The sequence below is a fragment of the Phascolarctos cinereus genome, unplaced genomic scaffold, assembly GCF_003287225.1.
Source record: "Phascolarctos cinereus isolate Bilbo 61053 unplaced genomic scaffold, phaCin_HiC Scaffold_4;HRSCAF=312, whole genome shotgun sequence".
NCBI classification, from domain to species: Eukaryota; Metazoa; Chordata; class Mammalia; order Diprotodontia; family Phascolarctidae; genus Phascolarctos; species Phascolarctos cinereus.
The window spans coordinates 729,778,714-729,797,230 of record NW_027555847.1 but is presented as its reverse complement, the minus strand read 5'-3'; the positions used below and the strand labels follow the sequence as shown (position 1 = coordinate 729,797,230).

Below are 18,517 nucleotides of genomic sequence, written 5' to 3'. Positions count from 1 at the left end.
CACATGCCTTCTCTTGTCAGTCCACAAGCACTGAGCACACACTTACTATGTACCATACATCATGTGCTAAGCACCAAGATAACAAAGGAAGCTGACCTGACTGAAGAGGAGGTGAGACGGGAGGAAGGCGGAGGACCGTGGGCTCTCACCTCCCTCTGGGCCCCTCTGTCCTCCCCACAGCTGTCTGGAAGGTTGGGGTCAATCGGGCTTTCAGAAGGCCATTGAGGCCAGGCTAGGGGGCGCCCAGAGGAGGCAGCCATGCTGGAAGGGAACCGGAGCCCATGCCCCAAGAGGAGGAACCAACTTGTGTAGCTGGACAAGAGAAGACTTGGGGTCATGGTGGCATCTTCAAAGTTAGCCTGGGGGCTGACTGAGGCTGGATGTCAAAGAAAACTTCCTAGCCATTCCAGTGCAGAATGGGCTTTCCTCCAGAAGGGTAGCCCTGCCCCATTCCCCAAGGTGGAGGTCTTTTTGCCAAAGTCGATAGAGATGTTGTCTGGACTAGAGGCTGCTATGGCCCCTTCCATAGAAGAACCTCCAGTTGTGTGGTTTGGGGTTCCACGCCAGCCCATCTTTTTCAAGCTTGTGGCCCACTAATGCCCCCTGATCCTCTTACAACTGCTGTCTCTCCACACCCCCTCTGTACTTGTGAGGCTGCCCTTTTTTGTAACCAAGGGGGAAGGCTCTGCACTTAGCCTTGATAGATTAGATGGGTCTGAGTGGAAATGGAACCACGATCTGGTAGAAAACTTCACCTTGTCAGGGTGGCCGGTTTGGGGCCACATAAACTGGTGAAGGGTGCCTGGGCCAGCAGCCGGCCCATCCCCACCTCCCCACCCTCACCCCCAGGTAATTCCCGGTAACCCAGTCTGCCCAGTTCTGGCCTGGGTTTGGCCAATCAGTGCTGGTAAGGGGAGCAGCCTCGCCCCCACCCCTACCCCCGGTCTGGCCATTCTCAGCTCTGACCAGTGGCTTCCCAAAAGGCCCCAGCCCAGCACCTTCTCATGACCCCACTATGGACCACACAGGAGACAGAGGCTGAAGGCATTACTGGCCCAGCCAGAGGCGAGACTGGAACCTGTATCCTGACTCCAGGCTGGGAACAGTGGCCCCTGCATTCCCCATGATTCTCAGATCTGGGCTGGCACTCTGCCTTTGTTTCTGCATGTTTATTAGGTGCCTCCTGTATACAAGAACCAGGCTGTCCCAGAGCCTTTGCACACTGGCCAAGAGGAGGCCAGGAGCCAGGGCTTCTGCCTGGGTATGGGATGGGGCGGGGTGGGGTCAGGGGGCATTGGGCTCTTGGGCTCTCACTGTTACCCTCAGTAGGGGGCAGTGCTCTGGAGCACAGGATCAGGTCCCAAGCTTGTGCTGCTAATACCCCCCAGGGCTTCCGGCAGCCCTGGGACCCGGGTCTGCCCTCCAGGCTGCCAGCCAGCATGGGCTAAGGCTGGCCTGGAAGACGGAAGTGGGGAGGGAAGGATGGAGATGATGAAGATGGAGACAGGGTTCTTCTGTGAGGCCAGGAGACCCGCCTGGCCTGGGCTTCTACTCCTTAATGATGTGGGGCCTGTAGTCCGGCTGGGATGCCTTGGCCAGCTCCTCTGCATACATCGCATGTCGCCCAGTCATCTGAGGGGCACAACACAGACGGTCTCCCCCTGTCCAGGCCTGCCCCAGGCTCTCCCCCGAGGGGCACAGCCTGATCCTCCTCCCAGGGGATGGAGGGGGGACCGTGCGGAGCTGGGCCTTCCACCCTCTGTTGCCCTCATCCTGTCCTGCCCTTGTGGCCAGGGTGCTCCCTCCCTGCGCCATGCCAGGGTGAATCCTCCCGCCCCTCGAGATCCACTGCCCCACTCTCAGCTCCTGTGGATGGACTTTCTTCCCCCACTGGAAGGGAAGCTTCTCAGGGACAGGAACGGTCTTTGTTTTTCCTTGTGTTTGTATCCCCAGGACCTTGCTTAGCACAGAGCCTGCCACACAGTAAGTGCCTAATCCGTGCCCATGCCCCATCTCTGCCCACCTGCAGGGGTGACCTTGGCCCAGTTCTCATGTCTCCAGCTTCCCATAGAATGTCACTCACTGTCTTCCCCCAAACCCTCCCTCCTGGCTCCCCTCCCTTGTCTCTGCCCAACTGCCTGCCTCCAGCCCCGCATCCTCCAGGCGGCCTCCAAATGGAATCGGCCTGTCAGTGGCTCCCTGTGGCCCCAGATCAGAACCCCGCTTATTCTCAAGGCCTTGTGGGCCCGGCCCCATCCCAGCACCTCCCCACAATCCTCCCCAGCCTTCCCAGAATCCCTTTCTTCTTTAGGACTAGCTCAGCACCCCACCTCTGTGCCCCGCCCTCCGCCCCCACCACCACCACCCCAGGGCCCGCCCTGAGGCAGCCTCCCTGGGGCTGGACCTTAAAGTTCCAGAGGTCACCCATCTGCCGGCAGAGGTTGAGGTCCAACTGGGCCACCAGCAGTCCATCTCTGGTGCGGGACAGTCCGGGGGTGCGGCGGCCATCCGGGGCGCTCACGTAGCTCGAGCCGTAGAAATAGCCGAAATCACGGTGCGCTTCAGAGATGCAGAAGAGGCCAGGGCACCTGGTGGGGCTGGTCCTGGCGGGCACTGGGACAGGAGGGGGCTCCCGGGACCTCCCAGACACCCCCAGAGCAGGCACATGCCCCCCGAAGGGCCTGCCCCTCCCCCAATCCCGCTGAGGCCCACCAGATACTTGGGACACGTGCAGCACCTGCGCACCTACCTGGCTTTCCGTCCCCAGACGTGAACTCTCTGGGAAAGTGCTCCTGCGCAGAAGAAGGTGCTGACCAGCCCCAAGTCCTCAGAGCCCCTCCCAGCTCCCAGCCCCTCCAGTCCTTAGAGTCCCCCAAGTCCTCAAAGCCCCTCAGCCCCCTGAGTCCTCAGAGACCCCTACAGCCCCCCAAGTCCTTAAGGCCTCCCATAGCCCCCAGAGCCCCACCCCTAGTACTCAGAGCCTTCTCATAGCCCCCTGAGTCCTCAGAGACCCCCGTAGCCCCCCAAGTCCTTAAAGCTCCCCCAGAGTCCTCAGAGCCCCTCCCAGCTCCCAGCCCTCCCAGTCCTCAAAGCTCCCTCACAGCTCCCAAATCCGGAGTCCCCCCACAGCCCCTGAGTCTTTAAAGCTACCCCACAGCTCCCCAGTCCTCAGCCTCCCTACAGCCCCCTGAGTCCTCAGAGCCCCCCCCATTCCTCTGAGCCTCCCTATACCCCCCAAGTCCTCAGAGCACCCCCCACTCCAGCCAGCCCCTGGATCAGCTACAGGGTTTTCAGAGGTATCTTACTATCCCCAACCTGCCCAGACTGGGGTATGTCCAATGTGTCACCCCAAATATGAAATGAAATTGTCCAGTCCAGGGGTGGGGGGCCTGTGGCCTTCCAGGTCCTCGGTGTGGTCTTTTGACTGAGTCCAAGTTTTACAGAATAAATCCTTTTATGAAGGGGATTTGCTCTATGAAGTTTGGATTCAGTCAAAGGGCTGCACTTGAGGACCTAGAGGGCCACATGTGGCCTCGAGGCCACACGTTCCCCACCCCTGGTCCAGTCTGACTGACCCTAGAGGCAGAGAGGGTCCTTAGAGAAACCTGAACCCTCAAGCCCACGGACAAGGGGAATCATCCAGGACTGGCATGGAGCCTTCTAGTGATGGAGAGCTCACTACCTCTGGGCCAGCACACTCCACAGAGGGACAGCTCCCTGTTAGTACAAATCAGGTGCAGTAAAGACCCTTTACCCTGGCAGCAAAGGAGAGCCATGGATGGGGGGGGAAGGGGGGAGGAAAGGTGGGCAGGGAGTGAGGGGGGGTCCCTCAAGGCTCCAAAAGTGAATGTTCTCTCCTAATCACAGAGAATTCAGCTGTGGATCACGCACACCACACACATGCACACACACATTCACACACATACACACACATAGACACTCACACGTGCACATGCACATACACATACACCCAGACACACACCATGCACATATACACTCATATACACATCTGCACTCACACAAACTCTTATACAATCATACCCACGCTCAGACACACCACACACACATACACATATTTACATACATACACATGCTCACACAGAAGCACTCATGTGCACCACGTATGCACACATGTATACACTCACACACCACACATGTACTCTCCTACATATACATGCTGTCACACATACACACCACAAATACACACATGTGGACACCACAGTGCACACATACGTGTACTCATGTAGAAGTACACATGCTCACACATATGTACTCATACATACACTACATACATAGATACGTGTATACACTCACACAATATGCTCTTCTACAAAATTACACACACACACACACACACATACACATGACAAGATGTGCCACTCCTTACCACGCCCACGCGATTGATGGCGCAGGTGAAGCAATGGTTAGCGATGGCAGCATTCCTCGCCTCAATGGGCCACAGGGACTCACTGCAGAACACATGGGGGACAAAGAGAGAGCACTGGGCCTTCTGCTGGGGGCCAGGCCCTCCTCCCCTGCTGGCATGGCCCATGGGCAGGGCCCATCCTGGGCTCATCCCTGTGACTCACCCCACAGCTAACCCTAACCCTAAATGCCCTCCTGCTGCTGGACACTAACCAAGGCCCTGTGGCCCTTCTGCCCAGAGGCTCTCTCTCATTCCCATTTCCAGCCCCTTCACCATCTAAGCAGCCATGGTGTGCCAGGCCTCTGCCATGCCCTGGGGGAAAGATCAAAGGAGCTTAAACTCTACTGGGGGAACAAGGCCATGGCCAGGCTGTGGGGCAGAGGCGGTGGGGAACCACGAAGGCTTCTGGAGCAGGGCAGGCAGCCGGATGGCAAGGGAGGAGGGCACTGGAGGCTGGAGCCCAGTGATGAGGCCTGGCTGTCCCTCCCCACCCCCCCACCCCAGGTAGCTCTCATGGCCCCCAGGAGGCCTCTCTGTCCTTTCCCCCTCGTCCTTAGCAGCTCCTGGCCCTGCCCTCTGGGGCCTAGCGGAGCCAAGCTGAGACCTCCTGCCCAGGACAGCCACGCCTCTGGGACCCCAGCTCACTGCTGCCCCTAAATAATCAGGAGGAGGCAGCTTCCAGGGGCCCCCGTGGGCCAGGAGCCGTGAAGGGAGAGGGCCAATCCCCAGCCCGCCCCCATCCTGGCCCCCTAAGGACAGCAACGAGCCACTGGCTTGTCTTCCCAGGTATCTCTGGGCTGGCAGCTGAGCCGCCTCCGTAGGCAGGCTGAGTGACAGGTGGGGGCAGGGCTGTCATCTTCCTCCTCGTGACAGTGACAGACAGAGGCTGGCAGGCCTGGCTCCCACCCCCACACTGGAGGGGGCTGCAGTGGGTGGCTGGGAACATGGCGCATCCTCCCTGGAACCCTGAGTTCACTGCTCTTCTCAACCCTCCCGCCCCCCACCCACCCGCCAAGGCTAACAAAACTTTCCAGAAAGAGTTTGATGGAAGTGCTCCCCACACAGCATCCTGGGGTGTTCAGGAGGGGAGCCTCCTCTCTGGGCCGGGAGTCAGTTCGGTGTGAATTTGGTGCTCAGGGCAGGGAAGCTGTAGCCTCCAGGGCCTTCCCAGCCCCCAGTGGTGGAGGTGGTGACTGACCTACTGACCTGTGACTGACCAGTGTTTATGTGCAGATATCTAGGCATCTCCCCATCTGTGACCTATCCACATCTCCGTGTGTGACCCATCCACATCTCCATGTGACCCATCCACGTCTCCATGTGTGACCATCCATGTCTCCGTGTGTGACACATCCACCTCTCTGGGTGACCTGTCCACCTCTCTGGGTGACCTATCCACGTCTCCATGTGATCCATTCACCTCTCCATTGTGACCCATCTGCCATCCATCTTTTTCCTAAGGGAAGCTATAGGCAGAGCCCCTCCCCACAGGCCCCCTTCACAGACAGCCCAGCCTTCTTGCCACCCTCTTCTGCCTCTACTGGTCGCTGAGGCCAGAGTTTGAGCACTGCCTAGGGCCCCTCCCTACCTGAGCTCCCCAGTGGTGGCTGAGGGGTTGAAGATGATTTCAGCCCCATTCAGGCTGTACATGAGCCAGTTGAGGGGGTGGTGGCGGCCATAGCAAATGTTCACAGCAATCCGCCCAAAGGGTGTCTGGAAAACGGGATGACCCAAGGTACTTTCCATGTAGTATGTGGCCTGAGGAAAAGGGAGTGTCCTCAGTAGGGGCAGCTGCTCGCAACCTTCTCTTCTCTCCCCTCACCTCCCTGTCAGCTAGTGTCTCCCCCAAGAAATGCCTGCTGCCACAGCTCCCCAGGTCTGGGCCTGAGAGGCCAGCCCCCTTTCTTCTCAGTGCCATTGACTGTCACCTCCCCTAGCTGCTCGCAGCTGCAATCACCCCCTCCCCTTCTCCTTAATCTTCACCCTCTCCCAGTCCTGGCTGCCTCCACAGCCGGCATCTCCCCAGCCCTTAAAAAGACCTCTTCTGGTCCGAGAATCTGCACGAGTTAGCATTCGGTGTCTCTCTTCCCTTAGAAACGCTGTCCACACTGGCTACCTCCACTCACTTCTCAGCCTTCTACAGTCTGGATTCTGATCTTATCACTCAAGTGGACCTGCCCTGCAGAGGCAGTACTGACCTCCGATTGTCTGGTCAGGCCTCGCTCTTCCTATCCTCTCTGACCTAGGCACTCTGTCCGTTTTCCTGCTGTGACTCTTCCTCCCTGGTTCTCCTCCTATGGCTCCTCTGCTGGACCTCCTCCAGAACAGGACCTCTAACCTCGGGCATCCCCCAGGGCTCCGTTCTGGGCCCTCTGCCCTTCTCCCTCTGTTGCACTGCCCTGGGTGATCCCGTCAGCTCCCAAGTTCTGAATGACCTTCTCTGTGTTCATAACTCAGATCTTCCTGTCCTGCCTGACCTCTCTGCTGACCTCCACCTCCTATCTCCAGGTGCCTCAGACATCCTCAACTGGACATCCAGTGGACACCTTACACCCAACGTGTCCAGAACAGAACTCATCCTCTCTCCCCCTCCCACCTTTCCTATTACCGTCAAGGGCAGCCCCACCCTCCCAAGTGCCTCTGGCTCCCAACCTGAGGGCCATCCAGAGCTCCTCACTGCCTCCTCCCCTGGATCCAATATGGTGCCCAGACCTGTCGATGGCACCTTTGCAGCATCTCTCCAATATGCCCCCTTCTCTTCTCTGACCCTGCCCCCCCCCCAGACTCCCATCACTATCCCTGGACTAAGGCAATAGCTTCGGGGCTGGGGGGGCAGTCTGCCTTCCTTGGTCTCTCCCCTCTCCAATCCATCCTCCATTCAGACACCAAAGAGATCTCCCTAAGCCCAGTCTGACCAGGTCACTCCACTACCAATAAATTCTAGTGACTCCCTCTCACCTCCTGAATCAAATATAAAATGTTCTTTGGCATTCAAAGCCTTTATAACTTAGCCCCCACCCCCACCCCATGGACTCTGATCCTGCTGCCCTGGCCTCCCTTCCCAGAGCCTTTCCTCCCAACCTCCCCTTCCCTACACCCCCACACCTGCCCCAGCCTCCCCTCCCAGAGGCCTCCCCCCAGCCTGGCCTCCTAATCTCTCCTCCCAGCCTCCAGAGGCCTCCCCCCTCCCAGCCTCCCCTCCTGGCAGCCTCTTTTCCCAACATCCCACCAACAGCCCTTCCATCTCTCAGCTCCAGGCATTCTGTGCCCCTGGCCTGGACTGCTCTGCCTCCTCTGCTCTGATCACTGACCACCCCAGCTCTCTTTGCCGCTGGTTCATACACCTGCCTCCTTTTCCAGACTTTTCCTGATTCTCTCCGCTGTATTCTCCCCTCTTCCCCTGGGCCTGCCCATTACCAGCATTTAAATATTTTGTATCTCTATGTACTGGGGCGACACAATGTTTCCTCCACTAGAATGGAAGCTGCTACCAGGAGATGGGGGCCCTCAATAAATTCTGACCGTTTGATCGGTGTCTAGGCTATCCCCCATTTCCCCAAGTGGGTGTGTCTCCCCTTCCTCCACAGATGCAGACTGAGAGCCCTCCTCCCCAGAGCGCCCCACCCTCAGGGCCTGCCTGCCCACTAGCTTCCTCAGGGAAGTGCCTTTTGCAGTGTCGGTTGCCCTCCCAACCCGGTGGTGGGGCTCCCCCAGGCCACCGCTGCTGGGAGCAGGCTAGGAGAAGGGCCCAGGCCACAACAAGGGCAGATGCCCATTGATGAATAGGTGCCTCTCTGGGACTCCCTGTTGGGGGCGGTCCAGTGTCCATGGGTAAAACACAGGGTCGGGGCAGCCCCAGGGAAGGGGCTCAGTCATCTCTGGAAGGCCAAAATCCTTGTGAGATCCTGGGGAACGAGGCTAAGCATATGCTACCCCTAGACTGCACTCTGGCCAATGTCGACGTAAGCCCTCGGTTCTCAACGTTAACTGTGGTGTTCGTAGCAAGGGCTTTGGAGTGGGTCAGCCAGTCAGTTAGTCAGTAAACATTTAGTAAGAGCCTATTCTGTGCCAGGCACTGGGCTAACCTTAGACGTGTCAGAGAACAAAGAGGGGGTGTAATTTGTTCAATGTCCCAGAGCTGGTCTGATGAAAAGATTCCTTCCCCTGTTCTCCCCTCAGCTGGAGACCTGAGGAAGGAGAGACCAGAGGGGGGCCAGGCCAGGCTGGGCTCAGGGGGGGACCAGGTGAGGAGGGCAGCTCCACTTTGGGGCTCTCACCTCAGATCCCTGGGCCTCTGCCCCTTGGGCTGATTCATCATCTTGGCTGCCCTCTTCAGCCCTAAGGACCCTTCCCTCTTGTCTGGCACAGCCCCAGATCAGGGAATAGGCTGGGCAGAGTCCTATGCCTCCATAACTCAGCTATGGCTCCTCTTCCCAGGGCATTCCCACCTGGCTTTGCCTCGGGTTCAGGTCCTGGTCCTCCTTCAAGTCTTTGCCCCATCTACTCATGCTTGGCGGGTCCCTTGCTGCTCCCCTCAGGCCCCCTTTTCCTCATCTGCCCCCTCCCCCCTGCCCCTGGGCTATCCTCAGTGCCCTCTTCTGGAGCTCCCAGCCTTCTGACTCTGAATTCCATCCCTCATCGCTGCTGTAAGCAGCCCTGTCCAGGCCCTCAGCCCACCAGTGTACTGTCCTGTGCGTTGGGCAGAGCACCTCACCCAGTCCACAGCTGAACAGGCATGGCCCCAACCACATGCAGAGTTTCTGCGGTGCTCAGACCTGCCAGGCAGCTGCCCCACTAGCATCCTCCCAGGAGGAAGGGAGGACCAGCTAGGGATGGGCAGTGGTTCCCAGACACTCTGGGATGCTGGTAGCATCCTCTGCAGGGCCTTTGCTTCAGGGAGGAGCCTGGGCTCATCAAAGGAACCCACCTAGCCCACGCACCTCCTACTGTACATTTCAGGTCCAGCTCAGTGTCGAGGGACTCTGTCATACACGTCAATACACGCATGCGCACACACTTATGCTGATAAATAACTCTAACTTGGGCAATAGGCCTCCTTCTTCATCCACTTGGTCTTTCCAGTGTGAATGGTCAGATAAAACTCCTTGGAGTGATGATCACAGAGCTCTCCCAGAAGGCTCGGCAGTGCCCTGGGGCTTGAAGCCAGCAGCACTATGTCCTCCACAGTGGGCAGCTGGGGGACCTCCCCAGTCAGGGGGAGAGAATCAGGCCCCATCTCTGACCTAGCAGAATCTGTGTCAGACCTCGTCCACCCCACCTTCAGCAAGCATCCTGAGCAGTAGCTTCTTGGATGTTTGTGACCTGGGGTCATCTCTGTTGTTATAGCTTCCCAGGAATCCAGAATGATCTTGACTATGGGGAGCGGATGGGAGACACCTGGTGGTCCAAGCTCCTATAAAGGGGCTGTTTTGTCCAAAACAAATTCCTCTTTAAAATCAATAGGGAAGAGGCAGTGGGAGCTTCCAGGCCCTTGGCGTGGTCTCTGGGGAACGTGGTCAGGAATGTGGTGAGTATTTGGCATGAATAGGATCGTGGACACACAGGTCAGCCATTGTCTACGCTCCCTCCCTCCTTGGTTCTTTCTGCTCTGTGGGAACTTTCAGATGGCAGAGAAGGGAGGCAGATCCCCCAGCCTCCTCCTGCTGTGCTCCCCAGGTCCGATCTGGCTCCTTGTACTCCGCCATCAATCTCTCTGGTCACCAAGCTTCTGTGAAGCACCTCCTGTGTGCCAAGCACACTAGCCATTGCTGCTTCCTCATTAAGCATGTCTGAGACTGATGGTGGAGCAGTTCCCTGGCCTTGATCTTTGCAGATCTTTTCCATCTCTCTGGTTGTGTCTTGATTCTTAAATGCCTCGGCTGCTCTGCTCTGTGAGACTTCTCACCAAGCTGTCTGCAAGCTGTTCTCACCTTCTTCCCCCCCACCGCCCTCCTCCCTTCTCAAACAAACGAGCTGACACTGTCCAGCATTACCCTGTGTGCTTCTCTCCATCTGATGCTGGCTGCCTGGGGTTTTGGGGGTGCCCGGGGGTCTCCTGGGTGTGCTATTCATAACCACTGGCTCATGTTTGAGATGAATTAGTACCGTCTGCGTGTGGAGTCTTTATCCACTGGCCATTCACCATGGTGATGGTAACCTGCCCAGCTGGATCATGAGGAACAGGCTGTTCTCTGGCACGTCCTCTCTCCCCCTCTCCATAGTTCCCCTGGCCTTGTTCTCCTTCTGAGTCTTGCTGTGACAAGTGCACAGAGCGACCGGAGGTCGGTGCCCACGTGCGCAGACACTTGTCTCTCAGATGACTCCCGTGTTGTCAATGAGGGATGGCATTTCCTGTGTGCTCACAGAACCAGCTTTGGGCTCTGTGACATCATTCGGGGCTGGCCAAGACCAGGCCCCACCGAGGTCTTCCTCACCGTGTGAGGAAGGCACTCAGGATGGAAAGGCATGAGGTTTCCTGTTCAGTTCAGCCCGATGCCAGGCTGTTGAGGTCTTTTTGGAACCTGACTTGGTCACACAGAAGACTGTCTCCCTCCCAGCCTGATGTCCACGTGCTAAGCAGCCCAGAGCCCAGGTCCAAGCCCTGTGGCACTCCACTACAGACTTCCTGCCTCAATGGCCTTGCAGAACTACCGTTTACACATGGTTTGAAGGTTTCACCAAGCATTTTGCAAACATGACCTCATCTGATCCTTACAGCAGCCCTAGGAGGGAGGTGTTGTTATGATTCCCATCCTACAGATGAGGAAGCTAAGGCAGGCAGCAGGGAAGTGCTCTGCCCAGGGACACCACGCCAGGAAGTGTCTGAGGCTGGATTTAATTCAGGCCTTTCTGATTCCCAGACCAGCGAGCACTTTGGGCACCATAGGGTCACCTTTGGGTCTGACCAGCTGTAAATGTATCTGGCCATGTTAACCTCTTTCTACAGGAAGAGCCGGAGCTGAGGGGACAGGATGTGGCTGGGGGCAGGGCATCCTGGCGTGATGGCAACGGTGGCTGCGTGGCATGGGCCAGGCACAAGGAGCCCCAAACGGATCCAAGGAATGGCCTGGAGGTGGCCACCGTGCCCAGGATCAGCCGCCTTCTCCTGCCGCAGCATGGGCACTGCCCAGCAGCTGGTTCCCTCTGTAAGCATTCGGCGGATAAGGAAACTGAGGCTCAGAGGAGGGAAAGGACTGCCAAGCTCCCACCAAGGGCGTGTTCCTGTGGCCCCTTCCTGTGGCCCGCTCCTGTGGTCCAGGGTGTCCCCCACAGGCCTGCCCCAGCCAGAGGGACACGAGGGGGCTGTCCCCCGGAAGAAGCTCACCTCGTTGAAGTCGCCCACCCGGGGGATGTGGTTCTTCCGCGTCTTGCCCAGCACAGCCCCGGAGTTAGAAATGACCACCGCGGTGTTCCACAGGACATCCCCATGAGCCTCGTCCCGCTCCAGGATAGGCGACACCACCACCATGTTGTGGGTCTTAGCCAGCTGCAGAAGCCAGAACAAGCATGGCATGAGGGGAGGGCCACCAGGGGCGCCACGGTGCCCAGAGTCTGGAAGGCCCGGCCTCCGAGGAGGCCCCCGCAGCAGAGGCTTCCTCCAGCCTTCGCCTCCTTTCCCAGGTCCTCTGCTCCTGGCCACTCAAGTGGCCGTGAGGCCCCGGGCGACTCGGCCAGCCCCCGAGCCCTCGGTCCCCCGGCTAGACCCCTTGCAGGTCCCCACTCGTGGCAGGCGTGTGCCCTCCATGGGGGCGCTGTGGGGGAAGGGGAGGCAGGCGCCTGGCCATCGGTCCCTCCCGCTGCGCTGGGGGCCCCGGGTCCGCCCCAGGTCATCCAGAGCGCCTGACAGGAGGCCCGGGTCCCACCTTTTGGCAGAGCCTGGTCGTGGGGCCGTCCTCCGCAGATTCAGCAAACTCCGTCCAGGGCAGCTTCTCTCTTGTGCAGAAAGCAAAGGGCATGGCTAGAAAGAGAAGCGGGGCGTCAGGGCCAGGGGGCTGGGCGGCCTGGGGGTGGTGTTCCTGGGAGCCTGTGCCCCTGGCAGTAGGGCCGTGGTATTGTCCTCGGTTTATGAAGGCGGTTTTGCCTCTTGGCAGGATTCGAACCCAGGGCCCTTGTCTCTGAGTGCAGCATTCTTCCCCATCCCCTCGCCGATCCAGCTAATGTAAACAAGCTGGGCGGTTTGTCCAATCCCGCGGCCAAGGCACGGGTGGGCGCGCTGGGGCCTGAGGACCACTGGCACACTCGCTCAGAGAGGGTGCCAGACTCGCCGCGGGTCACACAGCTCTGCTGCCCCGCCCCCAGCCTGCATCCCGGCCTCGGCGGCCCCAGGTGAGGGAAGGTGTCCGAGGGGGCCGTCTCCCTGACGGGACCCGGGCTCCAGCAGCAGGGCGCCCCCTAATACAACCACCCAGGGAGGGAGGCGCTAGTATGATCCCCGTGTTACAGCTCGGGAAACTGAGGCAGGCAGAGGGGAAGTGACTGGCCCTAGGTCACACACCTAAGTGTCTGAGGTTACATTTAAATTCAGGTCTTCCTGACTCCGGGCCCCCTAGAGGGCTCACAAGGAACTAGCCCTTCCTGACTCCAGACCCAGCGCTCTGGGCGCTGCAGCGCCCCCTTGTGGCCCCACAAGGAATGATCCCTTTCTGACTCCAGCACCCTCTCCCTGCGCACTCTGGCGCCCTCCAGCGGCCTCTGTGAGTGGTGGGGTCACTGGCACGTTTGCTCAGTACCTGCTCCCTACTGGCCCCAGGAGTTAAGGACCGGCTTCTTCCTCTGGGAGCATCCAGGCCACCCTTGCAGAGAATGCCTAGCCCCAGCATGAGGACGCTATATGCAGGGGAGCAGTATGAACCCCAAAAGATAGAGAGCTGGGAGGGAAAGAGCACAGGGCCAGCCTTGGAGGCTGTAGAGGCTGGAGGACCACTCTGAACCTCAGTTTTTTCATCTGGGGAAATAGTGGGCTATTGCCTGCACTGCCTCCATCCCTGCAGACCTGGAGCCCAGGAATCCTTGCTCTGCCCCTTGGGCTTTGAGTGCTAAGGACCGTAAGGTGGGGTTAGGGGCAAAGATGGGGCTGGCCCCTGAGCCAGGGACATAATGGATGCTACTCACTCCATGCCTCCTGGAAGCAGACAATGTTCACCCCGCACTGGGCAGCCACCTCCACGATCTCTGCAATGCGTCTGTGCAGGGCGCCCACCTGGGGGGACAGGCATTCACACCTATGGAAGTCTCCAAGCTCTGGTTCTGGGGAGCTCCCCCCTCCCCTGCCCAGCAGCTCCAAGCCTCAACCTGGATCCAAAGAGCCAAGCAGCTTGGGGACCCAGCCTGAGAAGGTCCCTTCCCTGCTCCAAAGCCTCCCATTGCCCACAGGATAACCCAACTCTTCCTTCCCAGCCTGGCCTTCCTGTGACCTTGTGGGCTCTCTGCCACCCCTGTGCCCTGGATAGTACATTGGAGATGGATTCTTGAGGGGCTCACAGCTAGAGTAACCACTGCACATGCCAGCTGCCTCTACCCTTTCAGCCACTGGCGAATCCTAGCCCAGGGCCTGGGGGAGGCAGGGCAGCTAATTCAAGGTTCTGACTGGCACGAGAGATGCTCAGGAGACTGAGCCCACACACCCAACTATAAGGCTGGGGAGCCCATATCTGGCAAGTCTGGAAAGAGCCAACTCTAGAAGGGGGACCTGGAAATTGGGCCTATGGGCAAGAAGGCCCCAGGTGTGGACACCAGACATGGGAAAGATGGTCTGGGTGTAGACACCAGGCCCAAGGGGAGGCTGGTGGGGAGGGTAGCCCCTAGTGTAGACAGGTGCAGGGGAGTGTTTACACGTTGAAAATTGGCCCACTACAAGTCAGGGCTTGGTTGTTTGGACCTAACAGTGTGGCCTGTGTACATGTGGGGGAGTCACTAGTTAAACAAGGACCCGCCCAGCCCCTCATGGGGGGGAGGCAGCCACTCCCCATAACATTGCCCCCAGCTGTGCCAGCAGGCTTTCTTTTAGGCAACACAAGGCAGAGGGCACCTGGAGGCACGTGGGGGCACATGATCTACCCCGCCCTCCCAGCTGTTAGCTAGGGCTGCTCCATCGGTGAGCTCCTATGCTGGCCCGGGCTTGGGGACAGCCAGATGCTGCCAAGAGGGACAGCTCCACCCCAGACCCCAGGGAGTCTGGTAAACAGCAGCCTGGGGAGCCCTATCCGGCTGGCAGGGTTGCCTACCTGCTCAGACACTGGAGCATCTGGAGGAAGTAGGATCCGGTTCTGCACAAGCCCCACGCGGATCAGCCTGGCTGGTCTCAGCTGCTCCTCAGAGGCCTCAAAGGCAAAGGCCAGCAGCTCAAAGTCCTGCTGAGAGGCATTGACCAGGGCACTGAGGGGCAGGTCGAGCTTCCTGAGGGGCAGAGGAAAGGCATGGAAGGGAAGGGGCTCGGGAGGGCCTTCCACTTGGCCTCAGTCTACCTGTCTGCACTGCCCCTGTTCCAATGGGCACATGCCACACCTGGTAGCCAGCTGCCCCTCATTTCCACGTGGAACAAGGACAAGATATAAAAGACAGGGAGGCAGAGCAGGGGCTGGGTGCTGCTGGGTGCCCCCACAGTGCTCAAATGGACCAGAAAGCTTCCTGGCCTGGGAGCCTGGCCAGCATGAAAGGCTGCCTCCTCCCACCCCCACACTCCACTGTGGCTCCCTTCCAGCACGCTTGAGAGGAGCCAGATGGCCCAGTGGATAGAGCACCAGGCCTGGAGCCTGGGCCTCAGTTTCCTCTGCTGTGAAAGCCTGGCTCAATGGGCCTATCTGCGGTCCTGGGCCTGAGGGCTGGTAAGCAGGAGTCCCTGCCTGAAGTACACCCCGATTCCCCCAGGCACCGGTGGCCATTCAGCCTCCTTATGGTCCTGCTGATCTGGTGCCCAGCCCAGGCCTGCTCCTGTTGGAGGCAGCCTGCTGTCCAGCCCTTCTGGCCTCCGCCCCAGAAGGAAGGCAGGCCTGTCTGGAGCCCTGTTCTCAGCCCCTCCATTTGGGAAAGCCATGGATGAGCTGCAGAGGGGCTCCAGTGGGGCAGGCAGGCTAGGGAAGGGGTGGAAAGCAGCGACAGAGGAGTCCCAGGTCAGGGACAGGGTGGGGGCGGGAGGGGCTGGGGGGCAGTCCTGGAGAAAAGAAGAAAGAAGCAGGGGCTGCTGGGGCAGGAAAGATCTTAATGTATTGGCTTGGTTATAGAGGGCAGAGCCCGCTGTGGAGGAAAAGCCAGAGTGTGGACTGAGGCCCCAAACAGAGCCCAGGGCCCCAGCCTGGGGGTACCACAGGGGTGCCAGGGTCACAGCTGGCAGAGCCTCAGAGGGAGGACAGAGGAGAGGGCACAGAGGCCCCAGACAGAGCCCAGGGCCCCCAGCAGGGAGGTACCATGAGGGTGCCAGGGGCACAGCTGGCAGGGCCTTCATGGGCATCCCCTCCAAGACATCTACTTTGCAGACGCTCAGAGGGGATTTGGGGCCTGTTTGCTATTGGGTCCCTATTGGTGTCAGGAGACTCAGTCCAAATCCTGCTTTGGAGAAAGCTTCCAGACCCAGGTGTCTGGCAGGCACTGGAAAGGAGCTGTGTGATCCCATGTGTGCGTGTGGGTGAGCACATGTTCACATGTGCGTGTGTGTGTGTGTACTCGTGTGCCCCAGTGCACAGACCCTGGGCACACACACACACACACACATACACACGCAAGTTTATATCTGTGAGAAGGCAGAGCTGGGCAGCAGGAGGGGAAGTCCAAGGCCCTGGGTTCAGATCCTGACTCTCCTGCTGAGTGCTTGAGGGACCTTGGGTATGTCCCCTCTCTCAGGCTGCTTCAGTGCCTTCCTGGGACCTAGCCCAGTGTTTACTCTGTGGTATCTGTGCACACGCACATGCACGCGCACACACACACACACTCATATACACTCACATACCCATTCACACCTATGCACACATTCACACTCACATACATTCACACACACACGTCCCCACTCACATTCACACAACCTCACACACACATTCACACAACCTCACATATACATTCACGTTCCCACTCACACAACCTCACACACACACAAACTCACACAAATTCACACATATTCACACACTCACACAGACACTCGTATCCACACAGCCTCTCACTCACATGCATTCACGCACAGTCATATACTCACATACACATTCACACCTGTGCACACATTCACACTCACATACGCACACACACTCTCACATACATTCACACTCACGCACATTCACACAGACACACGTTCCCACTCACATTCACACAACCTCACACACACATTTACACACACACATTCCCACTCACATTCATGCAACCTCACACACACACACATCCCCACTCATATTCACACAACCTCACACACACATTCACATTCCCACTCACACATTCATACATATTCACACACTCGCACACTCATATCCACACAGCCTCTCACTCACAAGCATTCACACATAGTCATACACTCACATACCCATTCACACCTATGCACACATTCACACTCACATACTCACACACACACTCTCACATACATTCACACTCACACACATTCACACATACAGACACACGTTCCCACTCACATTCACACAACCTCACACACATTTATACACACACATTCCCACTCACATTCATGCAACCTCACACACACATGTTCCCACTCACCTTCATGCAACCTCACACACACATTCACACACACACACACGTTCCCACTTACATTCACACCTCACACACACATTCACATTCACACTCACACATTCACACATACACACACATACCTTCCCACTCACATTCACACAACCTCACACATACATTCACACACATGCACGTGCACACTCACTCCTCTTCACACACCTGGTCTCTCTCCCAAACAGGATTCGCCGGACGTTGCTGAGGTCAGCCGGGGGAAGATTCTCCTCTAGGCTCTGCTCCAGTGATGAAAACTCAGGGCTAGCCATGGCCACCAGACAGCAGCCGTCTCCCTGCCGGGCAGAGAAGTGGCAGACAGGCTGGCCGCCTGCTGGGGCTCCCTGGACTTCGGCCTGAGCTCTACCCCACCCCACAGCCTGGCCTGTCAGAGCCTCCCAGGCCTAGTGACCACACCCAGGCAGCCCCAGCCCCCAGCTTACCTGCCCTGGAAGCCTCCCTGGGCCAGCAGGCCAGGGTCACCTCTGAGACACCAGGTCACACAGGGAGTCTCTAACTTTAGGCCCGATAGTGCCAAAGGAGAAGCTTCTGCTAGGGAGCCAGCCCCTCTGAGGAAGTCGGTGCTCTGTCCCTGCCCTTCAGGACCCTGGGCCAGGGTCACAGAACCACAGGACATTCACTCCCACAAGGGTGCACCAAGTACCAATCATGTGCCAGCCTGTGTTCTGGGTGCTGGGGTCACAAAGACCAAAGTGAGGTAGCTCCCACCCCCCCGCGGGCTGAGCTCAGCAAGCCAGAGGCCTGGGGCCGAAGAAGAGCAGTGCAGGCTGGACATCATGTATCAGCAGAGAGGTGGGAAAAGGAGGCTTGTGCACGGGCACCGGCTAAAGGGCCAGCCCGGCAGCCCCTCAAGAGAGCGCTCAGGGCCCGCGATAATGGGTCATCCCCGAAACGCCTGGGCAGCACCAGGAAAGCTGAGCACAAAGGCCTGCAAATGTTGGCCTAAAGTCAGTCAATCTGCCAGCATTTCTTAGGCACCAATGGTGTGCCAGGCTCCATGCTAGGTGTTGGGACCGTAGTCCAAAATGCAGTAGTCCCTGTCTTCAAGAAGCTTCCATTCTATTAACAAGGATGCCTGGGGCCCCCTGAGCAGTGGTAGAGTGACCCGGTGCAAAGGGGTCATACTGAGCACGGTCCCTGGCACACAGCAGGTGCTTAATAAATGCTCGTGGACCTGGTGCACCTGCATGACACAGCTGAGTGAAGCGTGGATTGTCGTGGAGTAGAGCTGGAACACGAGAGGCAGGGGACCCCAAGCCGCAGCCTGTGGTGATGGACCACGCAGGAGAGAGTGGGTGGTGTAAGGCGTGTAGAATCAGCAAGACTTGGCCAACAGGGCGCCCAGAACGCAGCCTTGGACTC

At 58.4% G+C, this 18,517-nt stretch overlaps 1 protein-coding gene and 1 long non-coding RNA gene across 2 annotated transcripts in view; one reads left to right on the top strand and one right to left on the bottom strand.

Moving 5' to 3' along the window:
* Window positions 1-18,517, top strand: part of LOC144456632 (uncharacterized) — a 469,008-nt gene that overhangs the window by 247,709 nt on the left and 202,782 nt on the right. The gene's annotated exons all lie outside the window — the stretch shown is intronic.
* Window positions 1,155-17,482, bottom strand: UPB1 (beta-ureidopropionase 1). Its single transcript, XM_020977635.2, has 10 exons — window positions 17,303-17,482; window positions 14,650-14,821; window positions 13,538-13,625; window positions 12,289-12,383; window positions 11,751-11,912; window positions 6,015-6,184; window positions 4,388-4,469; window positions 2,750-2,792; window positions 2,405-2,559; window positions 1,155-1,632 (listed from the first exon to the last, which is right to left on the bottom strand). Exons 1-10 carry the CDS (start codon window positions 17,404-17,406, stop codon window positions 1,549-1,551), a joined length of 1,155 nt encoding a protein of 384 aa, XP_020833294.1. The 5' UTR covers window positions 17,407-17,482; the 3' UTR covers window positions 1,155-1,548.